Source organism: Scyliorhinus canicula, chromosome 6 (assembly GCF_902713615.1).
Source record: "Scyliorhinus canicula chromosome 6, sScyCan1.1, whole genome shotgun sequence".
NCBI classification, from domain to species: domain Eukaryota; kingdom Metazoa; phylum Chordata; class Chondrichthyes; order Carcharhiniformes; family Scyliorhinidae; genus Scyliorhinus; species Scyliorhinus canicula.
In genome coordinates, this window is record NC_052151.1 from 32,779,284 (window position 1) to 32,801,377 (window position 22,094).

Sequence of the window (22,094 nt, forward strand, 5' to 3'; positions counted from 1 at the left end):
TGACAGCAACAATCAGCCCGGAATCTTGCCTCTGCATCCTCACAGGCATGTTGGAATGCTGACACTTAGGAACAGGTTGTCATGGAGCAGCGCAGAGCTGACAACTATCATTTTGGTGAGAAGACAAGCTTGTCCATTTACTTTTAGCTGCCTGCTGCTCTGAAATGTTGACTTTTTCCATTGGGTACACTTTTGATTTCTATGTGGTGTTTATTCTGACGAACCAGACAGCACAATAAATAATAAACAGTTTAAACTGGGAAAGCCTAGTGGTGTTAATCCTGTGGTCCTACTGCGGTGGCATTAGTTTAGAACATAGAATATAGGACATTACAGCGCAGTACAGGCCCTTCGGCCCACGATGTTGCACCGTCCTGTGAAACCCTTCTAAAGTTCCTCTACACTATTCCCTCTACACTATTCCCTTATCATCCATATGCCTATCCAATGACCATTTGAATGCGTTTAGTGTTGGTGAGTCCACTACTGTTGCAGGCAGGGCATTCCACACCCTTACTACTCTCTGAGTAAAGAACCTACCTCTGACATCTGTCCTATATCTATCTCCCCTCAATTTAAAGCTATGTCCCCTCGTGCTGGACATCACCATCCGAGGAAAAAGGCTCTCGATGTCCACCCTATCTAATCCTCTGATCATCTTGTATGCCTCAATTAAGTCTCCTCTTAACCTTCTTCTCTCTAACGAAAACAGCCTCAAGTCCTTCAGCCTTTCCTCATAAGATCTTCCCTCCATACCAGGCAACATTCTTGTAAATCTCCTCTGTACCCTTTCCAATGCTTCCACATCCTTCCTATAATGTGGCGACCAGAACTGCACACAATACTCCAAATGTGGCCGCACCAGAGGTTTGTACAACTGCAACGTGACCTCATGGCTCCGAAACTCAATTCCTCTACCAATAAAAGCTAACACACCGTACACCTTCTTAACAACCCTCTCAACCTGGGTGGCAACTTTCAGGGATCTATGGACATGGACACCGAGATCTCTCTGCTCGTCCACACTACCAAGAATCTTATCATTAGCCCAGTACTCTGCTATTTCTGTTATTCCTTCCAAAATGAATCACCTCACACTTTTCTGCATTAAACTCCATTTGCCACCTGTCAGCCCAGCTCTGCAGCTTATCTATGTCCCTCTGTAACTTGTAACATCCTTCTGCACTGTCCACAACTCCACCGACTTTACTGTCATCTGCAAATTTACTCACCCATCCTTCTACGCCCTCCTCCAGGTCATTTATAAAAATGACTAACAGCAACGGCCCCAAAACAGATCCTTGTGGCACACCAGTAGTAACTGGACACCAGTCAGAGCATTTCCCATCAACCACCACTCTTTGTCTTCTATCAGCTAGCCAATTTGGGGTAAATATACCAGTGCCCCAGATAGTAACGGCCAGCTACTCAATGCACAAAGACATGAATACTTGCCACTCTCACTCATATACCAGACAACCATTTGATATGTGGGAGAAACACATCAGCTGATATTGCAGAAATGGACAAGGAGGTGGTACAGGAGCACATAATAGAGGAGGTGGGTGGTGATTTTGCCAAACACCAGTGATGCCATGTCTGTGCGCTCATCTTGTCAGAGATCATAGACTGGCTGAAACTTGTTTCCTAATAGCCCACTGAGTATATTGTCCTTGGTCTACATGCTGTAAATAGGGTCCTCCACATCTCGGACGTGCACCCTTTCACCTTGCATCATCTCAACTGTGAAAACTTTATTTGAGGCACTCCAAAGATAACTTAACTTAAGCAGGAAAAAAAATCCATCTACTTTTTTTTCTTCAAAGTTATCAGTAAAAATGTAAGAAATGGAGAAAAATGTTTAATGAGGCACAACATTAAAAAGCTACTTTAAATGCTGAAATCGTAAAAAGAAATCCCCTTAGGCTCCATCAACTTTGGAGCTTCTGGAGCCACCGTTACCATAGGCGCTGAAGGAAATAAAGAGCAACTCAGCAGGTATCTCACAAGAATTCACTAGGTATTCATCTATATATTCGACATAAATTGGAGGCTTTCACACTGCACAAATACAAAAAAGGAAACATTTCTCCAGCACACAAACAGAGTGCTAAATTATCGTACTGCAAGAAATGTCACAATTTGCAGCGGTCCCACTGTCCCCATATCCCAGTCAACCTAGGACAAACTGCTCTCTTGCACACAGAACAACATTAACAGCAATGCTTCATTTTAAATTAAAAAAGCAAGGGCATGATAAAAATTAACAGAACTTCAGTCCAGTGTTGAGCAAAACTGGTCACTAGCATTAAAGATGCACATCGCACCTTATACAGTGGGGTTATGCAGAAAACACTTCTCATATCAGTACATGGCTACATTGAGCAACTTGCTGCCTGAGTGCTAAAATCACTTCATGCCTGGCTTTTAATTCATGTGCCTTGTTCTTTTCAATGTCACTAAAGATGGTCTGACAGAGAGGAACTGATAAGGTGCCTTTTAAAATAGAAGGAGCTCAATTTTGCTACAGAGCTCAGAAATGAATAATGTAAATTCTACTGAAATCTGCACATGACCGTTGGAGAAGACATGCAGAGACGAGTAAAGAATTACCTTCTCCATTCTGCTCCTAAATTGGCTCAATTAATAAAGGAAGTATTTATCAATTCAAAAGCAATGACCTGTAGAAAGGAGGTACCTTTCCCTCAGTCCCATAATATGGCGATCAAGGGTTGCACCGTGGCAGTGGTTAGCACTGCTGCCTCACAGTGCCGAGGACCCGGGTTCGACCCCTGTCCTGGGTCACTTCCCATTTGGAGTTTGCACGTTCTCCCCTTGTTTGCGTGGGTCTTACCTCCACAACCCAAAGATGTGCCGGGTCAGTGGATTGGCCACGCTAAATTGACCCTTGATTAGAAAAAAATATATGGCAATCAAAGATGTCAAATGCCTTTTGTGACAAATCTCCAAACCCATCTTGTGAAGAGGCACATTTTATTTCAATCCTCTTTTTCCCTCATCAAGTAATTTATGTGTGGGGACAAATAAAATGGATGCACCTTGCATATCTCATCTCTATGCACCTTTTTTGGCACTACGTGAATAAGTGCAGAGGGCACTCAATCGAGTGCATACCGCTGCCATGCTTTGTTAACTCTACATTATTGCAATTATGCAGCTCTTCTTTGGAAGCTTTTCTCTGCCTGGTTGATGCTCTGTACCTATACAGTTGGTAAAAAGCCAGTTTTTCGTTAAGAGCTCCCATCTTACTGAGAGGCTTCAGGCCAATCCAGATCCAACAACCTGCTCTAAAAACACTGCTCACATTTTGACAACTGATAATTTCAGCACAGCTGAATAAAGCAACTAACATAATTCTAAAAATTGCCAATTCGCCCCATCTCCCAATGGTAATGAATTCTAAATGCCAGGATCTGGATCCCTAGCGACATCTTTGGCAAAAACAAATTGGTTCTACCTTGTGCAACGCCTTGCGTACCATGTATCATTGAATATCATTCGTTTGATTTTTTTTGGGGGGGGGGGGGGGGGAAAGAGGTGATTTTCCACGACCCCGGGGGTATTTCGCAGTGGCAAGAGGCAGCCTGTTGTTGACTGGCGGCAGGATCTTCTAGTCCCGCTGATGTCAATGGGATTTTGCATTGAATCCAACCCCGGTTCGCCATCGGAGGACAGGAAAATCCCGTTGAAGAGAACGGCCGGCCGGGAAATACCCCCACCCCTCTGTTTACAGCAAACAGACACAAAAACATTATCTCCACCCACCTTCAATCGTGGAGGTAAAAAAATTAAAACTATATTATGTGAAAACCCTTACCTCAATCACCCTGGAGTCAAAGTCTTCATATGTTTCTGCAAATAAAAAGAAAAGGGAACTTTCATTTCCATGAGCTTCTTGATAATGCAAACAAATGACAGAACTTAAGTTTCATTCCAAATTGAAATGCCTCGACTACTGACAGTTTAGAAGTGTCTGTCTCCCTGCTTGGACCATTTAAAGCTTCCAGCTTACACCGCAATTGACAAACAAACTAGATTATAAAATTACAACCTACCCCTGGGTATCGTTGATATTTTGTTCCCTTCATCCACCAAGAAATCAAATACAAAGACTCATTTAATAACTCAGCAATTTTCTTATTTTCCAGTCTGGCTTCACCTGCATCCATCTTTAACAGGCCCTTTATTATAATCTTTCAAAGAACAATACAGCACAGGAACAGGCCCTTCGGCCTTCCAGGCCTGTACTGGTCATAATACCAACCTTTGCCAAAACCCTCAGCACTTCCTTGTGCCGTATCCCTCCATACCCACCTATCCATGTTTATCAAAATGCCTTTTGAACATCTAATGGTAATTTTGACATTGCTTGCAACCTTTGTTCTTAGTACCTCTTTGCATCCTTTCTTTATTTGTTTCTTAAGCTCACTCAGTCCACTGGACTTCCAACTTTCATTGTATTTTCATAAATCTTTTCTTATAATACAGTAATGTCTCTCATCTCATGTGTGAGTACGGCTGTGTAATGACAAAAGCAGAACCTCTATCTTTTAAGGATAGACCCTGGTCTTGTATTGCACTAAATACTTCCCACTTTACCCATTAACAGTTTTTACGAGTTGACTGCGGTTAATTCATACCTTATTTCTTCAAAATTTGCCTTCCTTTAATTTTAAACCTTCCTTTGTGATTCTCGTTTTTCCTTCTCAAACTTAGGAGGGGATTTTCTGCTCCCTCTGGTGGCGAGAATCATGGTGGGCTGGGGCACAATATTTGGATCAATGGTAAAACTGAGCTTCCCGACTCATGGACAATGTCAGGCACCATATTTGCACCTCATGAATTCTCACTAAAAGTCCAACTTGCTGGAATCACATTCTTCCTCCAAATTAAGTACACCGTCAGCAGATAATTTGGTTTGTTTCACGACTGGCGAGCTTCACTTCTTCAACAAATGAGGTATATATGGGCGGCACAGTAGATAGATAGAGATAGAGAAATACAGCACAGAACAGGCCCTTCGGCCCACGATGTTGCGCCGAACTTTTGTCCTAGGTTAATCATAGAATTTTGGACAATTTGTCATGGCCAATCCACCCAACCTGCACATCTTTGGACTGTGGGAGGAAACCGGAGTACCCGGAGGAAACCCACGCAGTCACGGGGAGGATGTGCAGACTCCACACAGACAGTGACCCAAGTCGAAATCGAACTTGGGACCCTGGAGCTGTGAAGCAATTGTGCTATCCACAATGCTACCGTGCTGCCCTTAAGAAGTTAACCTACACTCCCTTATTCTACCCTAATCCAAGTACCTATCCAATAGCCGTTTGAAGGTCCATAAATTTTCCGACACAACTACTACCACAGGCAGTGCATTCCATGCCCCCACTACTCTCTGGGTAAAGAACCTACCTCTGACATCCCCTCTATATCTTCCACCATTTATCTTAAATTTATGTCCCCTTGTAATGGTGTGTTCCACCCGGGGAAAAAGTCTCTGACTATCTACTCTATCTATTCCCCTGATCATCTTATAAACCTCTATCAAGTCGCCCCTCATCCTTCTCCGTTCCAATGAGAAAAGGCCCAGCACCCTCAATCTTTCCTCGTATGACCTACTCTCCATTCCAGGCAACATCCTGGTAAATCTCCTCTGCACCTTTTCCAAAGCTTCCACATCCTTCCTAAAATGAGGTGACCAGAACTGCACACAGTACTCCAAATGTGGCCTGACCAAGGTTTTGTACAGCTGCATCATCACCTCACGGCTCTTAAATTCAATCCCTCTGCTAATGAACGCCAGCACACCATAGGCCTTCTTCACAGCTCTATCCACTTGAGTGGCAACTTTCAAAGAACAATGAACATAGACCCCAAGATCTCTCTGCTCCTCCACATTGCCAAGAACCCTACCATTAACCCTGTATTCCGCATTCAGATTTGTCCTTCCAAAATGGACAACCTCACACTTGTCAGGGTTAAACTCCATCTGCCACTTCTCAGCCCAGCTCTGCATTCTATCTATGTCTCTTTGAAGCCGACAACAGCCCTCCTCACTATCCACAACTCCACCAATCTTCGTATCATCTGCAAATTTACTGACCCACCCTTCAACTCCCTCATCCAAGTCGTTAATGAAAATCACAAACAGCAGAGGACCCAGAACTGATCCCTGCGGTACGCCACTGATAACTGGGCTCCAGGCTGAATATTTGCCATCCACCACAACTCTCTGTCTTCTATCGGTTAGCCAGTTTGTTATCCAACTGGCCAAATTTCCCACTGTCCCATGCCTCCTTACTTTCTGCATAAGCCTACCATGGGGAACCTTATCAAATGCCTTACTAAAATCCATGTACACTACATCCACTGCTTTACCTTCATCCACATGCTTGGTCACCTCCTCAAAGAATTCAATAAGACTTGTAAGGCAAGACCTACCCCTCACAAATCCGTGCTGACTATCCCTAATCAAGCAATGCCTTTCCAGATGCTCAGAAATCCTATCCCTCAGTACCCTTTCCATTACTTTGCCTACCACCGAAGTAAGACTAACTGGCCTGTAATTCCCAGGGTTATCCCTATTCCCTTTTTTGAACAGGGGCACGACATTCGCCACTCTCCAATCCTCTGGTACCACCCCTGTTGACAGCGAGGACGAAAAGATAATTGCCAACGGCTCTGCAATTTCATTTCTTGCTTCCCATAGAATCCTTGGATATATCCCGTCAGGCCCGGGGGACTTGTCTATCCTCAAGTTTTTCAAAACGCGCAACACATCTTCCTTCCTGACAAGTATCTCCTCAAGCTTATCAGTCTGCTTCACGCTGTCCTCTCCAACAATATGGCCCCTCTCATTTGTAAATACTGAAGAAAAATACTTGTTCAAGACCTCTCCTATCTCTTCAGACTCAATACACAATCTCCCGCTACTGTACTTAGCACTGTTGCTTCACAGCGACAGGGTCCCATGTTCGATTCCTGGCTTGGGTCACTGTCTGTGCGGATTTTGCACATTTTCCCCGTGTCTGCGTGGGTTTCCTCTGGGTGCTCGTTTCCTCCCACAATTCCCGAAAGACATGCTGTTAGGCAATTCGGAATTCTCCATGTGTACCCGAACGGTCGTCAGAATGTGGCGACTAGGGGCTTTTCACAGTAACTTCATTGCAGTGTTAATGTAAGCCTACTTGTGACAATAATAAAGATTATTAGATATCGATATAGAGAAATACAGCACAGAACAGGCCCTTCAGCCCACGATGTTGTGCTGAACTTTTGTCCTAAGTTAATCATAGAATTTTGGACACTAAGGGCAATTTATCATGGCCAATCAAAATCGAACTTGGGACCCTGGAGCTGTGAAGCAATTATGCTATCCACAATGCTACCGTGCTGCCCTTAAGAAGAAATTAATCTACACTACATTATTCTACCCTAATCCATGTACCTATCCAATAGCTGCTTGAAGGTCCCCAACATTTCCGACACAACTACTTCCACAGGCAGTGCATTCCATGCCCCCACTACTCTTTGGGTAAAGAATCCACCTCTGACATCCCCCCTATATCTTCCACCATTTACCTTATATTTATGTCCCCCTTGTAATGGTTTGTTCCACCCGGGGAAAAAGTCTCTGACTGTCTACTCTATCTATTCCCCTGATCATCTTATAAACCTCTATCAAGTCGCCCCTCATCCTTCTCCGTTCTAATGAGAAAAGGCCTAGCACCCTCAACCTTTCCTCGTAAGACCTACTCTCCATTCCAGGCAACATCCTGGTAAATCTCCTTTGCACCTTTTCCAAAGCTTCCACATCCTTCCTAAAATGAGGTGACCAGAACTGCACACAGTACTCCAAATGTGGCCTGACCAAGGTTTTGTACAGCTGCATCATCACCTCACGGCTCTTAAATTCAATCCCTCGGCTAATGAACGCTAGCACATCATAGGCCTTCTTCACAGCTCTATCCACTTGAGTGGCAACTTTCAAAGATCTATGAACATAGACACCAATTATTATTATAGGACACTGCTTTTGCCTAACCTGAAGAGAGTCAAAATTTGGGTGTGTGTATCTCCATGGGCTGGAGAGAGGAGGCAGGCTTATGTGGAAAGCTGGGGAATGCGGAAGAATGTGTTAGGTCAGCATCGCTGGAGTTATGGGTGGGAGTCTGGGGGGAAAATACACGGTACTGGTGGTAGGAGGGAAGAGTCTCAGTCAGAGGGGGAAGTGGGATACAGAGGGTGACAGGTTCAGGGCGCGAGTCTGACAGATGAGGGTGTCATTAGGTGGACCAATGAAGGGGACAAAAATGGGAGGGGCAGTGTTCGGATGGGCACGAGGGACAGTAACGGCTGTTGGCTCGGACAGGAGGAAAGGCATGTGGAAGTGGATTGTTACAGAGCTAGGGTAACGGAGGAGGCTCAAGGGGACAGAGGGGAGAGAAAAGGGAAATGTTGGATAGGTGACGGTTGGAAGCTGGTGGATCACAAGGGGAGGTAAAAGGTGGTGGAGCAAGTCTGGAAAGTAACGTTCACCATCTTTCCAGTTAAAGCAATGCAGCACATTCAATGTAAAACTGCAATAACTCAAATCATAGAATTTACAGTGCAGAAGGAGACCATTCGGCCCATTGAGTCAGCACCAGCCCTTGGACTTGGAAAGAGCATCCTACTTAAGGCCCGCACTATCCCCTTTATCCCCGCAACCCAGTAACCCCACCAAACTTATTTGGACACAAAGGGTAATTTAGAATGGCCAATCCACCCAATCTGCACATCTTAGGACTGTGGGAGGAAACCGGAGCACCCGGAGGAAACCCACGCAGACACGGGGAGAACATGCAGACTCCGCACAGACAGTGACCCAAACCGGGAATCGAACCTGGAACACTGGAGCTGTGAAGCAACTGTACTAACTACTGCGCTCCCGTGCTGCCCCAATACCCCAAATGGGAGAAGGTCTTTCCCTGTGGGTGGAGTTCAAGGTCAGCACAATTGGCCAACTAAAGGGACACACTAATAATCATGAGTAAATCGTATGAGAACAATGCTGAGGTGTGATCCTCATTATGATGAAGCCCACACAGCAGAAGGTTTGCTCCCGAATCATGCGTCGCATTACCTTGACATCCCGGCAAGATGTGGAACTGTTGTTCATTCTGTGTCACTTTTCACAGTAACTTCATTGAAGCCTACTTGTGATAACAAGTGATTATTATTATTTGTCACCAGTTGAAGTCGGGGGCAGGGATGAAGGGAGGGAAATGGACGTCTCAAAAGGTGCACGATTGGTGAAGGGTGGCTAACACGTGACTCCAAACCTCCAGGTGGGATTATGCAGTTTTTCTATGCTACCACTACAATTTCAAGGGTGGTGGAAAACGGGAAAGTGTCCACGTGAAGCTTCTTGTACATGGCACAAGGGCTTAGAGCCTGTCTGCTGGCTTTGAGATGGACGGAGACCTGTAAAAGGACATGTTCACTAAATACAACACTTCAATTCATTCTCACAAACACAGACGTGATGATGCAAGCTGCAGGCAACCTTGCCTTGGTAATGGCTCTCATTCAGGTGAAGAGATGGAGGCCCGTTGTTTGTTGGCACAAGGCCATGAGGTACAAGGGCCTGAGCAGTAAGGCCTCTAAAAGGTCAATGACCACTGCAACTGCAAGCATCGGCCCCACCATAGATGCATTGGCGGCTGAGCTCTTGTCAAAAGATGTACAATGTCGGAGCCAGAGCGTTAGCACAGAAGGTATCATAATTGAAGGGGAAACCGAGAACAAAAATAAGAGAACATCTTATTGGGCAGCACAGTAGCATGGTGGTTAGCATAAATGCTTCACAGCTCCAGGGTCCCAGGTTCGGTTCCCGGCTTGGGTCACTGTCTGTGCAGAGTCTGCACGTCCTCCCCGTGTGTGCGTGGGTTTCCTCCGGGTGCTCCGGCTTCCTCCCACAGTCCAAAGATGTGTGGGTTAGGTGGATTGGCTATGCTAAATTGCCCGTAGTGTCCTAAAAAGTAAGGTTAAGGGGGTGTTGTTTGGGTTACGGGTATAGGGTGGATACGTGGGTTTGAGTAGGGTGATCATTTGCTCGGCACAACATCGAGGGCCGAAGGGCCTGTTCTGTGCTGTACTGTTCTATGTTCTATCACCACCCTCAGGCAGAGCAAAAATGGTGACAAGTGTGAGAAGAGTCAGTGCAGGATTGAGGGTGTTGTACCTTAATGCATGCAGTATACAGAACAAGGTAAATGAGCTTGTTGCGCACACTGAAATTGGCCAGTACGATGTTTTGGGCATCACAGAGGCGTGGCTGCAAGGGGATTAGGGCTGGGATCTAAATATCCAAGAATATGTGTCCTAGTGAAAGGGCAGGCAGATGGGGCAATGGGGGTGGGGTTGCATTGTTTGTAAGGAATGAAGTTAAATCAATAGCAAGGAGCGATATAGGATCAGAAGGCATAGAATCTCTGTGGGTAGAGTTGAGGATTCGCAAAGATAAAAAGACCCTGATGGGAGTTATGTACAGCCCCCCTAGCAGTAGTCAGGATGAGAGGCAGAAAATAAATCAAGAGCTAGAAATGGCATGTAAAAAAGGAAATATCACAATAATCTTGCCGGACATTCAACATGCAAGTGGACTGGGAAAATTAGGTTGGTAGTGGATCCCAAGATAAGGAATTTGTGGAATTTCTAAGATTTTTTTTGGAGCAGCTTGTGACAGAGCCTACTAGGGAACAGGCAATTCTGGATTTGGTGATGTGTAATGAGGCAGACTTGGTTAGGGATCTGTAGCTAAAGGAACCCTTAGGGAGCTGTGACCACAATATGATAGAATTTACCTTGCAGTTTAAGAGGGCGAAGCTGGAATCAGGGGCAAAATTCTCCAACTCCCCGCAGGGTCGGAGAATCGCCCGGGACCGGCGTGCCCTCCGCGCCGATCGGCGAGCACCCTGCGGCGATTCTCCGGCCCCCGATGGGCGGAAGTCCCGCCGCTGAGAGGCCTCTCCCGCCGCCGTGGTTGGCCAGAGTTGATTGGAAAAGGAGCCAAGCAGGGAAGACAGTGGAACAGCAATGGCAGGTGTTTGCTAAGGGATTAACAAGGCATCCATGATTGACGAGGGAAGTCAAGGACAGCATAAAAGCAAAAGAAAAAGCATACAAAGTAGTGAGGATTAGTGGGAAGCCAGAGGATTGGGAATCCTTGAAAAGCGATCAGAGGACAACTAAAAAAGCAATAAGGGGAGAGAAGATGAAATACGAGAGCAAGCTAGCTAGTAATATAAAAGAAGATAGGAAGAGTTTTTTTCAATATATAAAAGGGAGAGATTTTTCAATATATAAAAGTAAAGAGAGGGGCAAAAATAGACATTGGACCAATGGAAAACGTGGCTGGAGAAGTAACAATAGGAAACAAACAAATTGTAGACGAACATGATAGTTACTTTGCTTCAGTCTACACAGTGGAAGACACCAGTGGGATGCCAGAGCTCCAGGAGAATCAGGGGGCAGAGGTGAGTGCAGTGGCCATCACTAAGGAGAAGGTTCTGGGGAAACTGAAAGGTCTGAAGATGGATAAGTCACCTGGACCGAATGGACTACACCCCATGGTTCTGAAAGAGATAGCGGAGGAGATTGTGGAGGCATTGGTGGTGATCTTTCAGGAATCACTGGAGGCAGGAAGGGTCCCACTGGAAAGTGGCTAATGTAACATCACTGTTTAAGAAGAGAGGGCGGCAGAAGACGGGGAATTATAGGCCGGTTAGCCTGACTTTGGTCAATGGTAGGATTTTAGAGTCCGTTATCAAAGATGAGATTGCGGATTTCTTGGAAGTGCGTGATAAAATAGGACTGAGTCAGCACGGCTTTGTCAAAGGGAGGTCATTTCTGACAAATCTGTGAGAGTTCTTTGAGGAGGAAATAAGGAAGTTAGACAAAGAAGAACCAGTGGACGTGATTTATTTAGATTTCCAGAAGGCCTTTCACAAGGTGCCGCAAAGGAGATTGTTAAATAAGAGCCCAGGGTGTTAAAGGCAAGATCCTGGTCTGGATAGAGGATTGATTGACTGACAGAAAGAGTGGGGATAAAGGGGTCTTTTTCAGGATGGAGCCGGTGACTAGTGGTGTGCCTCAGGGGTCTGTGTTAAAACAGAGATGAGGAGGATTTTTTTCAGCCAGAGGGTGGTGAATCTGTGGAACCGTTTGCCGCAGAAGGCTGTGGAGACCAAATCACTGAGTGTCTTTAAGACAGAGATAGCTAGGTTCTTGATTAATAAGGGGATCAGGGGCTATGGGAAGAAGGCAGGAGAATGGGGATGAGAAACATATCAGCCATTATTGAATGGCAGAGCAGATTCTATGGGCTGAGTGGCCTAATACTGCTCCTATGTCTTATGGTTTTCATATGCCCTGAGATATGGTTGCTAGCGGCTGGTTTAGCACACTGGGCGAAATCGCTGGCTTTTAAAGCAGACCAAGGCAGGCCAGCAGCACAGTTCAATTCCCGTACCAGCCTCCCCGAACAGGCGCCGGAATGTGGCGACTAGGGGCTTTTCACAGTAACTTCATTGAAGCTTACTCGTGACAATAAGCGATTTTCATTTCATTTCATACCTGCGAGATTCTCCAGCACAAGGTGTGGCTGCAAGGACCCGAGAGGAATAATGCAGAGCTCCTGGTCTGCACTGAATGAATGAGTGCATAGGTGCTCTGTAAGTATCATGTCAGGATCCTCAACCCTATGGAGGTAACGGCAGGGCAGTCAATTTCCTTCCTGCCATAAGATTTGCCAATCTCCTTGCACATGCGCAAGAAATGAATTGAAAAGTGAAAAAGATTGCATGTGTTCACCAGTCCAGCAGGAACCACGCTATCTTTTTCACCCACCACTGCACTTCTCCAGAATGGAAAATTCTGTCCCTAATACCTATAGACTTTACAAATCCAATGTCGCATCTCTTTCTGGAGTTCATATATTACAAGCAAAATCCTTTGTCCAATACTATACTCGGGGCTTTCTTTGAAATATACTGGGATCAGATCATTTCAACATGATTAATACAATAGAGTGTCAATATAATGGGCAGACTGTGAAGTTATTGATCAAAAGTTCTTTCTTTGTGTGCAGTCTGAAAGTACCCACTATCATCATGAAAGTTTAATGCAATATTGATCCAGGGAAGAAATATCAATGTTGAATTAATATTTACAGCATTGTGAGGAACATCATGCAACAAACTAGATGTACAGACTGATGTGCTCTTTGCTTTCATGACTCCACAACAATACATTTCTTACAGAATTTAGGCCCAGAACTGTTTTCAATGGCACCTGGCATTTTCCTCTCCACAATTTTTGAACACATTTTTACTTTTTGTTTATCTCGCTTCATATTTCTGCCATTGTGCGCATATCACACTGCAGTTTCAGCACATAGAAACACTACGTTTACTGAGGCTGCACTTTAAAACGTGTCAAAGCACAGATGCACTCTTGCCGATCAGTGCACGAGTGAATCATCCACATTTTGGAGTGCTGGCATTATTGGGAACCAAGTTCCACATTGGACCAACACCCATAAAGATAAATCTACACAATTACTTTACAATGCCTCCCTTACCTCAATGTCAGAACTGTAAACCGTCCCCCCCTCCCCGAGTTAACCAACAGCCCATCTCCTGTAACCTAAACTAAGCAAGTGACATTGTACGAGTGCCTTTAGAATGCACATTAAGTCTGTAAATACAATGCTAGCTTACATTAACACTGCAATTAAGTTATTGTGAAAAGCCCCTAGTCGCCACATTTCGGCGCCTGTTCGGGTACACAGAGGGAGAATTCAGAATGTCCAATCCACCTAACCTGCACATCTTTGGACTGTGGGAGGAAACCGGAGCACCCGGAGGAAACCCACGGAGACATGAGGAGAACATGCAGACTCCGCACAGACAGTGACCCAAGCCGGGAATCAAACTTGGGACCCTGGAGCTGTGAAGCAACAGTGCTACCCACTGTGCTACCGTGCTGCTCATTTATTGCCCATCCTGGATTGTCCTTATGAAGGTGGTGATAAGCCATCTTATTAAACTGCTGCAGTCCAGCAGGTACACCCATAGCGCTGTTAGGAAGAGAGTTCCAGGGCTATGACGCAGTGACAGTGAAGGAGCAGCAATATGGTTCTAAGTTGCTTTAGTGGAATTTTTTGAGGACATTACCAGTGCAGTAGATAACGGGGAGCTGATGGATGTGGTATATCTGGATTTCCAGAAAGCCTTTGACAAGGTGCCACACAAAAGGTTGCTGCATAAGATAAAGATGCATGGCATTAAGGGTAAAGTAGTAGCATGGATAGAGGATTGGTTAATTAATAGAAAGCAAAGAGTTGGGATAAATGGGTGTTTCTCTGGTTGACAATCAGTAGCTAGTGGTGTCCCTCAGGGATCCATGTTGGGCCCACAATTGTTCACAATTTACATTGATGATTTGGAGTTGGGGACCAAGGGCAATGTGTCCAAGTTTGCAGATGACACTAAGATGAGTGGTAAAGCGAAAAGTGCAGAGGATACTGGAAGTCTGCAGAGGGATTTGGATAGGTTAAGTGAATGGGCTCGGGTCTGGCAGATGGAATACAATGTTGACAAATGTGAGGTTATCCATTTTGGTAGGAATAACAGCAAAAAGGATTATTATTTAAACGATAAAATATTAAAGCATGCCGCTGTTCAGAGAGACTTGGGTGTGCTAGTGCATGAGTCACAGAAGGTTGGTTTACAAGTGCAACAGGTGATTAAGAAGGCAAATGGAATTTTGTCCTTCATTGCTAGAGAGATGGAGTTTAAGACTAGGGAGGTTATGTTGCAATTGTATAAGGTGTTAGTGCGGCCACACCTGGAGTATTGTGTTCAGTTTTGGTCTCCTTACTTGAGAAAGGACGTACTGGCGCTGGAGGGTGTGCAGAGGAGATTCACTAGGTTAATCCCAGAGCTGAAGGGGTTGGATTATGAGGAGAGGTTGAGTAGACTGGGACTGTACTCGTTGGAATTTAGAAGGATGAGGGGGGATCTTATAGAAACATTTAAAATTATGAAGGGAATAGATAGGATAGATGCGGGCAGGTTGTTTCCACTGGCGGGTGACAGCAGAACTAGGGGGCATAGCCTCAAAATAAGGGGAAGTAGATTTAGAACTGAGTTTAGGAGGAACTTCTTCACCCAAAGGGTTGTGAATCTATGGAATTACTTGCCCAGTGAAGCAGTTGAGGCTCCTTCATTACATGTTTTTAAGGTAAAGATAGATAGTTTTTTGAAGAATAAAGGGATTAAGGGTTATGGTGTTCGGGCCGGAAAGTGGAGCTGAGTCCACAAAAGATCAGCCATGATCTAATTGAATGGCGGAGCAGGCTCGAGGGGCCAGATGGCCTACTCCTGCTCCTAGTTCTTATGTTCTTAAGTCAGGATGACTTCTTGCAGGTGTTTGTCTTCCCTTGTTCCTGCTGCCCTTGTAGTTCTAGGTGGTAGAGGTTGTCAAGATGAAAAAAGCCCTTACAGTCCTTTGAAGCTCTTCCTGAGACACTATCACTTCATCATCAAACTACATTTTGAACATCCCTAATGCTTTCTGTTATCATGGCTGTCAGTGTAAATTATTCCTCGAAACGGTTCCAAATTTACTTTACATTAGTTTAAATGCATATTGTTTGATTTTCCGAATTAGCTGAAAGTAATACTTTGGATCTTCTTAATCTAAAGCAAAATATTTCATATGTTATCTACTCCAAATTCAATATCTGGGCTGGATGTTCATCCTCATTCAAAACAAGGAGAGATTTTCACTAAGAGACCTACCATGCATGTCAACACAGTGGCCGTACTTCCACTGCAGAACTGTACCTTGTGAGCCTCAAACAGCCTAGCCCATGTTACTGTGAAATATTGTGAGTTGAAGAAATTCAGTCCAAATTTAAAAAATATATTTTAGGAATTAGTCCCTCTGCAAGCATGAGCAACCTGTACTTTGGTAAATGCAAGTTGATTTTTTTGTTAAAGTGCAAAAATGGACTTTGAACTATTAGGAGGCAGCCTGCATCTTTAGGAGGTCAGCCTTAATTGTTTTCTTTCTGCTTGGATTTCCCTAATTATTCCTCATAGCCTGACCCGTTAGACTGCTTGTGGCTCTTCTGTTTGCTGTGTCCAATGTTTCTTTGAGATTGGAATTGACACAGTAACCAGGCATCTTAGGAAGCCTCTTTCTGCTTTTCGATTCAATGCAGATTTATGGTAATGTACAAAACAAAGCAGAATGCCGTACACATGTCAGCAACAGCTTTCATTTGTCAATTATATGGACAGCTGCAAAGACAATCAAAACAGCTTTGTCAGATCTCCTGTCTCAAATACTCTCCTCACGTTACTCTAATCAACAGTAGCTTAATTTGAGATTCACCATCGATTAGCAAGGTAATTTATGGAAGTTAGAAGCAAGAACAATCAACTCATCAATCCCCGCGGATCATCACGGGGCATCTCTGCACTTCCACCCCTATAGGAATTTTTCTAAAGCTTTCCGAAACTCCAAAGAAATGACGCAACGGGCAGTTTGATGAACTTCTTTATCCGTTGTGGCGTCAAGGTGGTAGACAGGAAGGCATTCTCCTCAAATCCACGCCAACTGCTTCTTGTTAAACTATCGCTATATAGCCAATCCTCCAGCCGACAACTCAGAATAGTATCCATTATTATAGAACATAGAAGAACATAGAAGAACATCGTACAGCACAGAACAGGCCCTTCAGCCCTCGATGTTGTGCCGAGCAAATGATCACCCTACTCAAACCCACGTATCCACCCTATACCCGTAACCCAACAACCCCCCACTTAACCTTACTTTTTTAGGACACTACGGGCAATTTAGCATGGCCAATCCACCTAACCCGCACATCTTTGGACTGTGGGAGGAAACCGGAGCACCCGGAGGAAACCCACGCACACACGGGGAGGACATGCAGACTCCGCACAGACAGTGACCCAGCCGGGAATCGAACCTGGGACCCTGGAGCTGTGAAGCATTTATGCTAACCACCATGCTACCGTGCTTGCCCATTATACCTGCTGGCGGTGGGATAACGGGCCTGTAGTTATTTGGCTCAAATTTATCAACACTTAAATACCGACACAATGTTTGGTTGGTTTCAATCTGTGTGACCTCACTAATGCTTAACAAATCCTTAATGATGATAATCAATGCCTCGCAAAACCCCTCCCACAATCTCCTTTGTTCTAATAATAATCTTTATTGTCACAAGTAGGCTTACATTAACACTGCAATGAAGTTACTGTAAAATCCCCTCGTCGCCACACTCCACGCCTGTTCGGGTACACCGAAGGAGAATTCAGAATGTCCAAATTGGGACTTGTGGGAGGAAATCGGAGTACCCGGAAGAAACCTACAATGTATGCCATCTGGTCCAGGAGATTTATTCTTCTCGTGTCCCTTTAATTTGGAAATAATCCAGCCATACCGATTTGAATGCCTTGGAAAAATAACTGCTGAACAACCTAACTGTTTTGCCCCATTTCATTTCAATGCCAAACATGCCGTGGAATTCTACCTTGACCAAAAAGCGAGGGTGGGACATGTAGGAGAGTTTGAGTGCATCCACTTATGACAGGAATGGAGTGTTCACAAAATGGAGAGACTGGCAAAGTAAAAACCCATCGGGAGTCATGATTTAAAAGGCATGGGATCATATGAACTGTCTTTCAAGTCATACATTCAATTTAGTTTGTTTTTGGAACTGTAAAGATTAGAAGATCTAAGCTAACAGATCCAGAACTTCTGAAAATAAGTGGGTCAGTCATTCAGGATTGAGAGGAGGTCAAATCTCGTTGTCCTAGAAAACTGTGGATGCTCAGTTGGTGAAAATATTCAAGACAGAGATCATTAGATTTTTGGGTAATAAGAGAATTAAAGTAAGAAATATGGGGGAATAGAAGCTGCAGAGGCTGGTTTAGCACACTGGGCTAAATTGCTGGCTTTGAAAGCAGACCAAGGCAGGCCAGCAGCACGGGTTCAATTCCCGTACCAGCTTCCCCGAACAGGCGGTGGAATGTGGCGACTAGGGGCTTTTCACAGTAACTTCATTGAAGCCTATTCGTGACAATAAGCGATTTTCATTTCATTTCATAATGCAGGAAGAAGAGATACGATCAGATTGAGGAGGAGCAGGCTCCTCTTTTTTTTTGGCCGTATGAAAAGTGTTGAAACTGTTTGAACAGAAGCCATTAAATTAAATTCAAAATGTTAATTTTTCCCCTACACTCTCAATGGAACATGTCAGTTAGGATGCTGCTAATGAGTTATTTATGTACAGTCATTTGCAAAGTCTGAAAGTGTAATGGTTATGACCGTATTTATACTTGCCTTGAACATACCAACCTACTAAAAGTTATATCAACATTTAACAAATTTGCAATGACAAATGTGAAACTGCAGCTTTCCAGCTGAATGCAGAAGTAACTTGTCTTCCAATAAAATGATTAAGCCATTCATACTATGTAAAGATGTGGTAAAATTTTAATCCAACCAATAGGAGTAATAGCTCCACAATCACAGAGCTGGAATATCTGCTCGAGGCAAAACTGCTCAACAGACAACTCGGTAATTACCAAGATAATCACTGTATGCTTATAACAAAAAAAATCACAAGTGTGCAGAAACTTGCTGTTTATGTCTAAAAAAATTATGTCCTCTACAATCCGCTTGCTACAAGGCACATGAACCACATTGAAACTAAAAAGTGACAACTGAACACAGAACAAGACACCAGTGGTATTTACACAGTTCAGTGCATCAAGACTATTCAAATCAATTTAATGATGCATAATAGTTCCCCTCTCCTGACTTAAAAAACACATTGCAAAAATTCATATTACCCAGACGAATATTGGTTGTAGAACAGTATGCTGCTTGGACTAATAACGTTATTCAGTAAACTGAAAATAATGAGCTATAAGACAGAGAGTGGTGGTTGATGGGAAATGTTCAGAATGGAGTTCAGTTACGAGTGGCGTACCACAAGGATCTGTTCTGGGGCCGTTGCTGTTTGTCATTTTTATAAATGACCTAGAGGAGGGCGCAGAAGGATGGGTGAGTAAATTTGCAGACGACACTAAAGTCGGTGGAGTTGTAGACAGTGCGGAAGGATGTTGCAGGTTACAGAGGGACATAGATAAGCTGCAGAGCTGGGCTGAGGGGTGGCAAATGGAGTTTAATGTGGAGAAGTGTGAGGTGATTCACTTTGGAAAGAATAACAGGAATGAGGAATATTTGGCTAATGGTAAAATTCTTGGTAGTGTGGATGAGCAGAGGGATCTCGGTGTCAATGTACATAGATCCCTGAAAGTTGCCACCCAGGTTGATAGGGTTGTGAAGAAGGCCTATGGTGTGTTGGCCTTTATTGGTAGAGGGATTGAGTTCCGGAGCCATGAGGTCATGTTGCAGTTGTACAAAACTCTAGTACGGCCGCATTTGGAGTATTGCGTACAGTTCTGGTCGCCTCATTATAGGAAGGACGTGGAAGCTTTGGAACGGGTGCAGAGGAGATTTACCAGGATGTTGCCTGGTATGGAGGGAAAATCTTATGAGGAAAGGCTGATGGACTTGAGGTTGTTTTCGTTAGAGAGAAGAAGGTTAAGAGGTGACTTAATAGAGGCATACAAAATGATCAGAGGGTTAGATAGGGTGGACAGCGAGAGCCTTCTCCCGCAGATGGAGGTGGCTAGCACGAGGGGACATAGCCTTAAATTAAGGGGTAATAGATATAGGACAGAGGTTAGAGGTGGGTTTTTTACGCAAAGAGTGGTGAGGCCGTGGAATGCCCTACCTGGAACAGTAGTGAACTCGCCAACATTGAGGGCATTTAAAAGTTTATTGGATAAGCATATGGATGATAAGGGCATAGTGTAGGTTAGATGGCCTTTAGTTTTTTCCATGTCGGTGCAACATCGAGGGCCGAAGGGCCTGTACTGCGCTGTATCGTTCTATGTTCTATGTTCTATAACTAGCTGAGCTCCTGTGACATTGCGCATGTCTAGCCTGCCATCTCCGTCTAAGCAGCTGCCGATTGTGCTGGTTCCTTTAGTATTGGTGCTTAAGTGTTTTCCATGGGGAAGTAGCCAAACTATCCCTACATATTAGAGTTCAATTACGGTCTGGTAATTTTCACAGTTCGATGCCAATCCAGTAATTCCATTCAACGCCTTCAATCTGACAGAGCATGAATGGGCTGTGATGTCGCCAGGAATGACTCTCTCAGAGTGGGAAGCTCAGTGCACTGGCGATTGTCTTACCTGGATGACTGCAGCCACAATTTGAGCTTCAAGTTCCACTTGTGGAGCAAGTGGTTACCCTTCCCTGGCCTCGCCCTCACATCAGCTGAGGATTGTCTGGGTTTTCTGTGGAAGATGAAACTTGGGACTCCATTACTCGGATCAGTTGTTTCCAGGCTGCAGTTGGTGATGTTTGCAAATTCACTAGGGGGGGGGGGGGGGGGTATGCCGTCGAGAGGTGGGGGCTGTTGTCAGTTTACAGGGAAAACTGGCTGTAAACGCTCAGCTCGATGTTTAAAATAAAAATAGCCTCGATTGCTTTCTCTTTATACTTTCGGCTGTGAAGCGTGTCATTTGGAATATGATGAACACTCAAAGCTTTAAAATGGGCTCTAATTAACAAAGGGACGTGCTGATGCCATTCATTCAGAGGGCATCAATCAAAAATTTCACAGGTCGAGGACCAGTGGCCTCATTGGAAATAATCCATATGCAACTAGATGATCTTGGTCAAATGACTCTTACAGAGCAAAAGTGTTATCAAGGGGTCATTTACTACAAATTGTCTGCAGACCATTAAGGTATAGTTTCCGCTGGATAAAATTGTTATCCCCTCCATTAACCCTGGTGGGAACTCATTACCCTGACAAAAAGTAAAAGTGCTTTGACACTTATTTTTATACGATTGAGAGATGAAGCTATCCAGAGATGTTTGTCCAACAATGTGCTGTGCATACTGGCTCCTTATTCAGAGACCAGCTCAGGAGACAGGCCGGGGACCATCAACCTCTGACACAGTTTCAGACTGGGCAGCCCAGGGAATCTATTACATGGCCAGTACCTTCAAGTTTCAACATGTTCATTTCACGAAGGAAGCTTGACAAGTGCATGGGACTAGCTCAGTCTTTTCTTAACACGTTGCTTGAGGAAGAGATCATTGCTCTAAAGGCAAATTGGAGGACTCCTAATCTGTAGTCCAGTGGTTCATTTATCATTGTCATTGTCCATGGCGCAAAAGTGCTGAAACAATACGGTGATGTGGTTTCTCAGCCTGCTTTTACAACACTGCGCCCAAAGCAAGTCCACTTCTCCCAGCTCAGTCACAGCAGACATGCCAGGCGAGGCACTTCAAGGATATGTTGAACACCAGCAAGAAATAAAGTAGCGTGGACATTAACTCTTGGCAGACCATTACCTTGGACCCAAACCAGATGGTGGCAGAAATATGTGGGAAGGAACTCAGCATTTTAAGACCATTGATGGCAAAGCGAAGAGGAAAAGCACAAGCAGCGAGAAGAACACACTATGACCCAAACTGATAACACTCAACCAGACATCCCCAATGACAACAAATGCCCTCCCTGTCATCAAGTCGGCAGATCCCAACTTTACTGTGTCAGTTATCTTTGGACTCATGGAAGACAATCATCCTTACTCGTGAAGGATGCCGACTTTTCTTCTATTCAAATATTTCTATGCAAATTTGTTCAATCGTGACTGAAACTTCACTTCTCTTCTATTCAGCTTTTTTTGGGCGAGGTTTTCTGCATTGCTTCTATGTGAAGCTTCAAATGTACAACATTGCGATTAAAGACCCTAAATTTGAGCAAAGTTTCCACTAAGGAGGTAATTGCACAGGGAAAGTATATCACAAGGAGGAACTTGGGGTGGGTGGGAGCGGGAGCAGGAGCAGGGGAAGATTAGCAATGCAACAACTACAAATTACATTTATAAAGCGCC

At 44.4% G+C, this 22,094-nt stretch overlaps 1 protein-coding gene across 1 annotated transcript in view; it reads right to left on the minus strand.

The window, feature by feature from the left end:
* Positions 1 to 22,094, minus strand: part of mrps5 (mitochondrial ribosomal protein S5) — a 212,973-nt gene that overhangs the window by 118,573 nt on the left and 72,306 nt on the right. Inside the window, exon 5 of the mRNA XM_038799132.1 lies at positions 3,839 to 3,873. Within this exon, the coding sequence (XP_038655060.1) occupies positions 3,839 to 3,873 (35 nt within the window). The remainder of the gene's footprint in view (positions 1 to 3,838; positions 3,874 to 22,094) is intronic.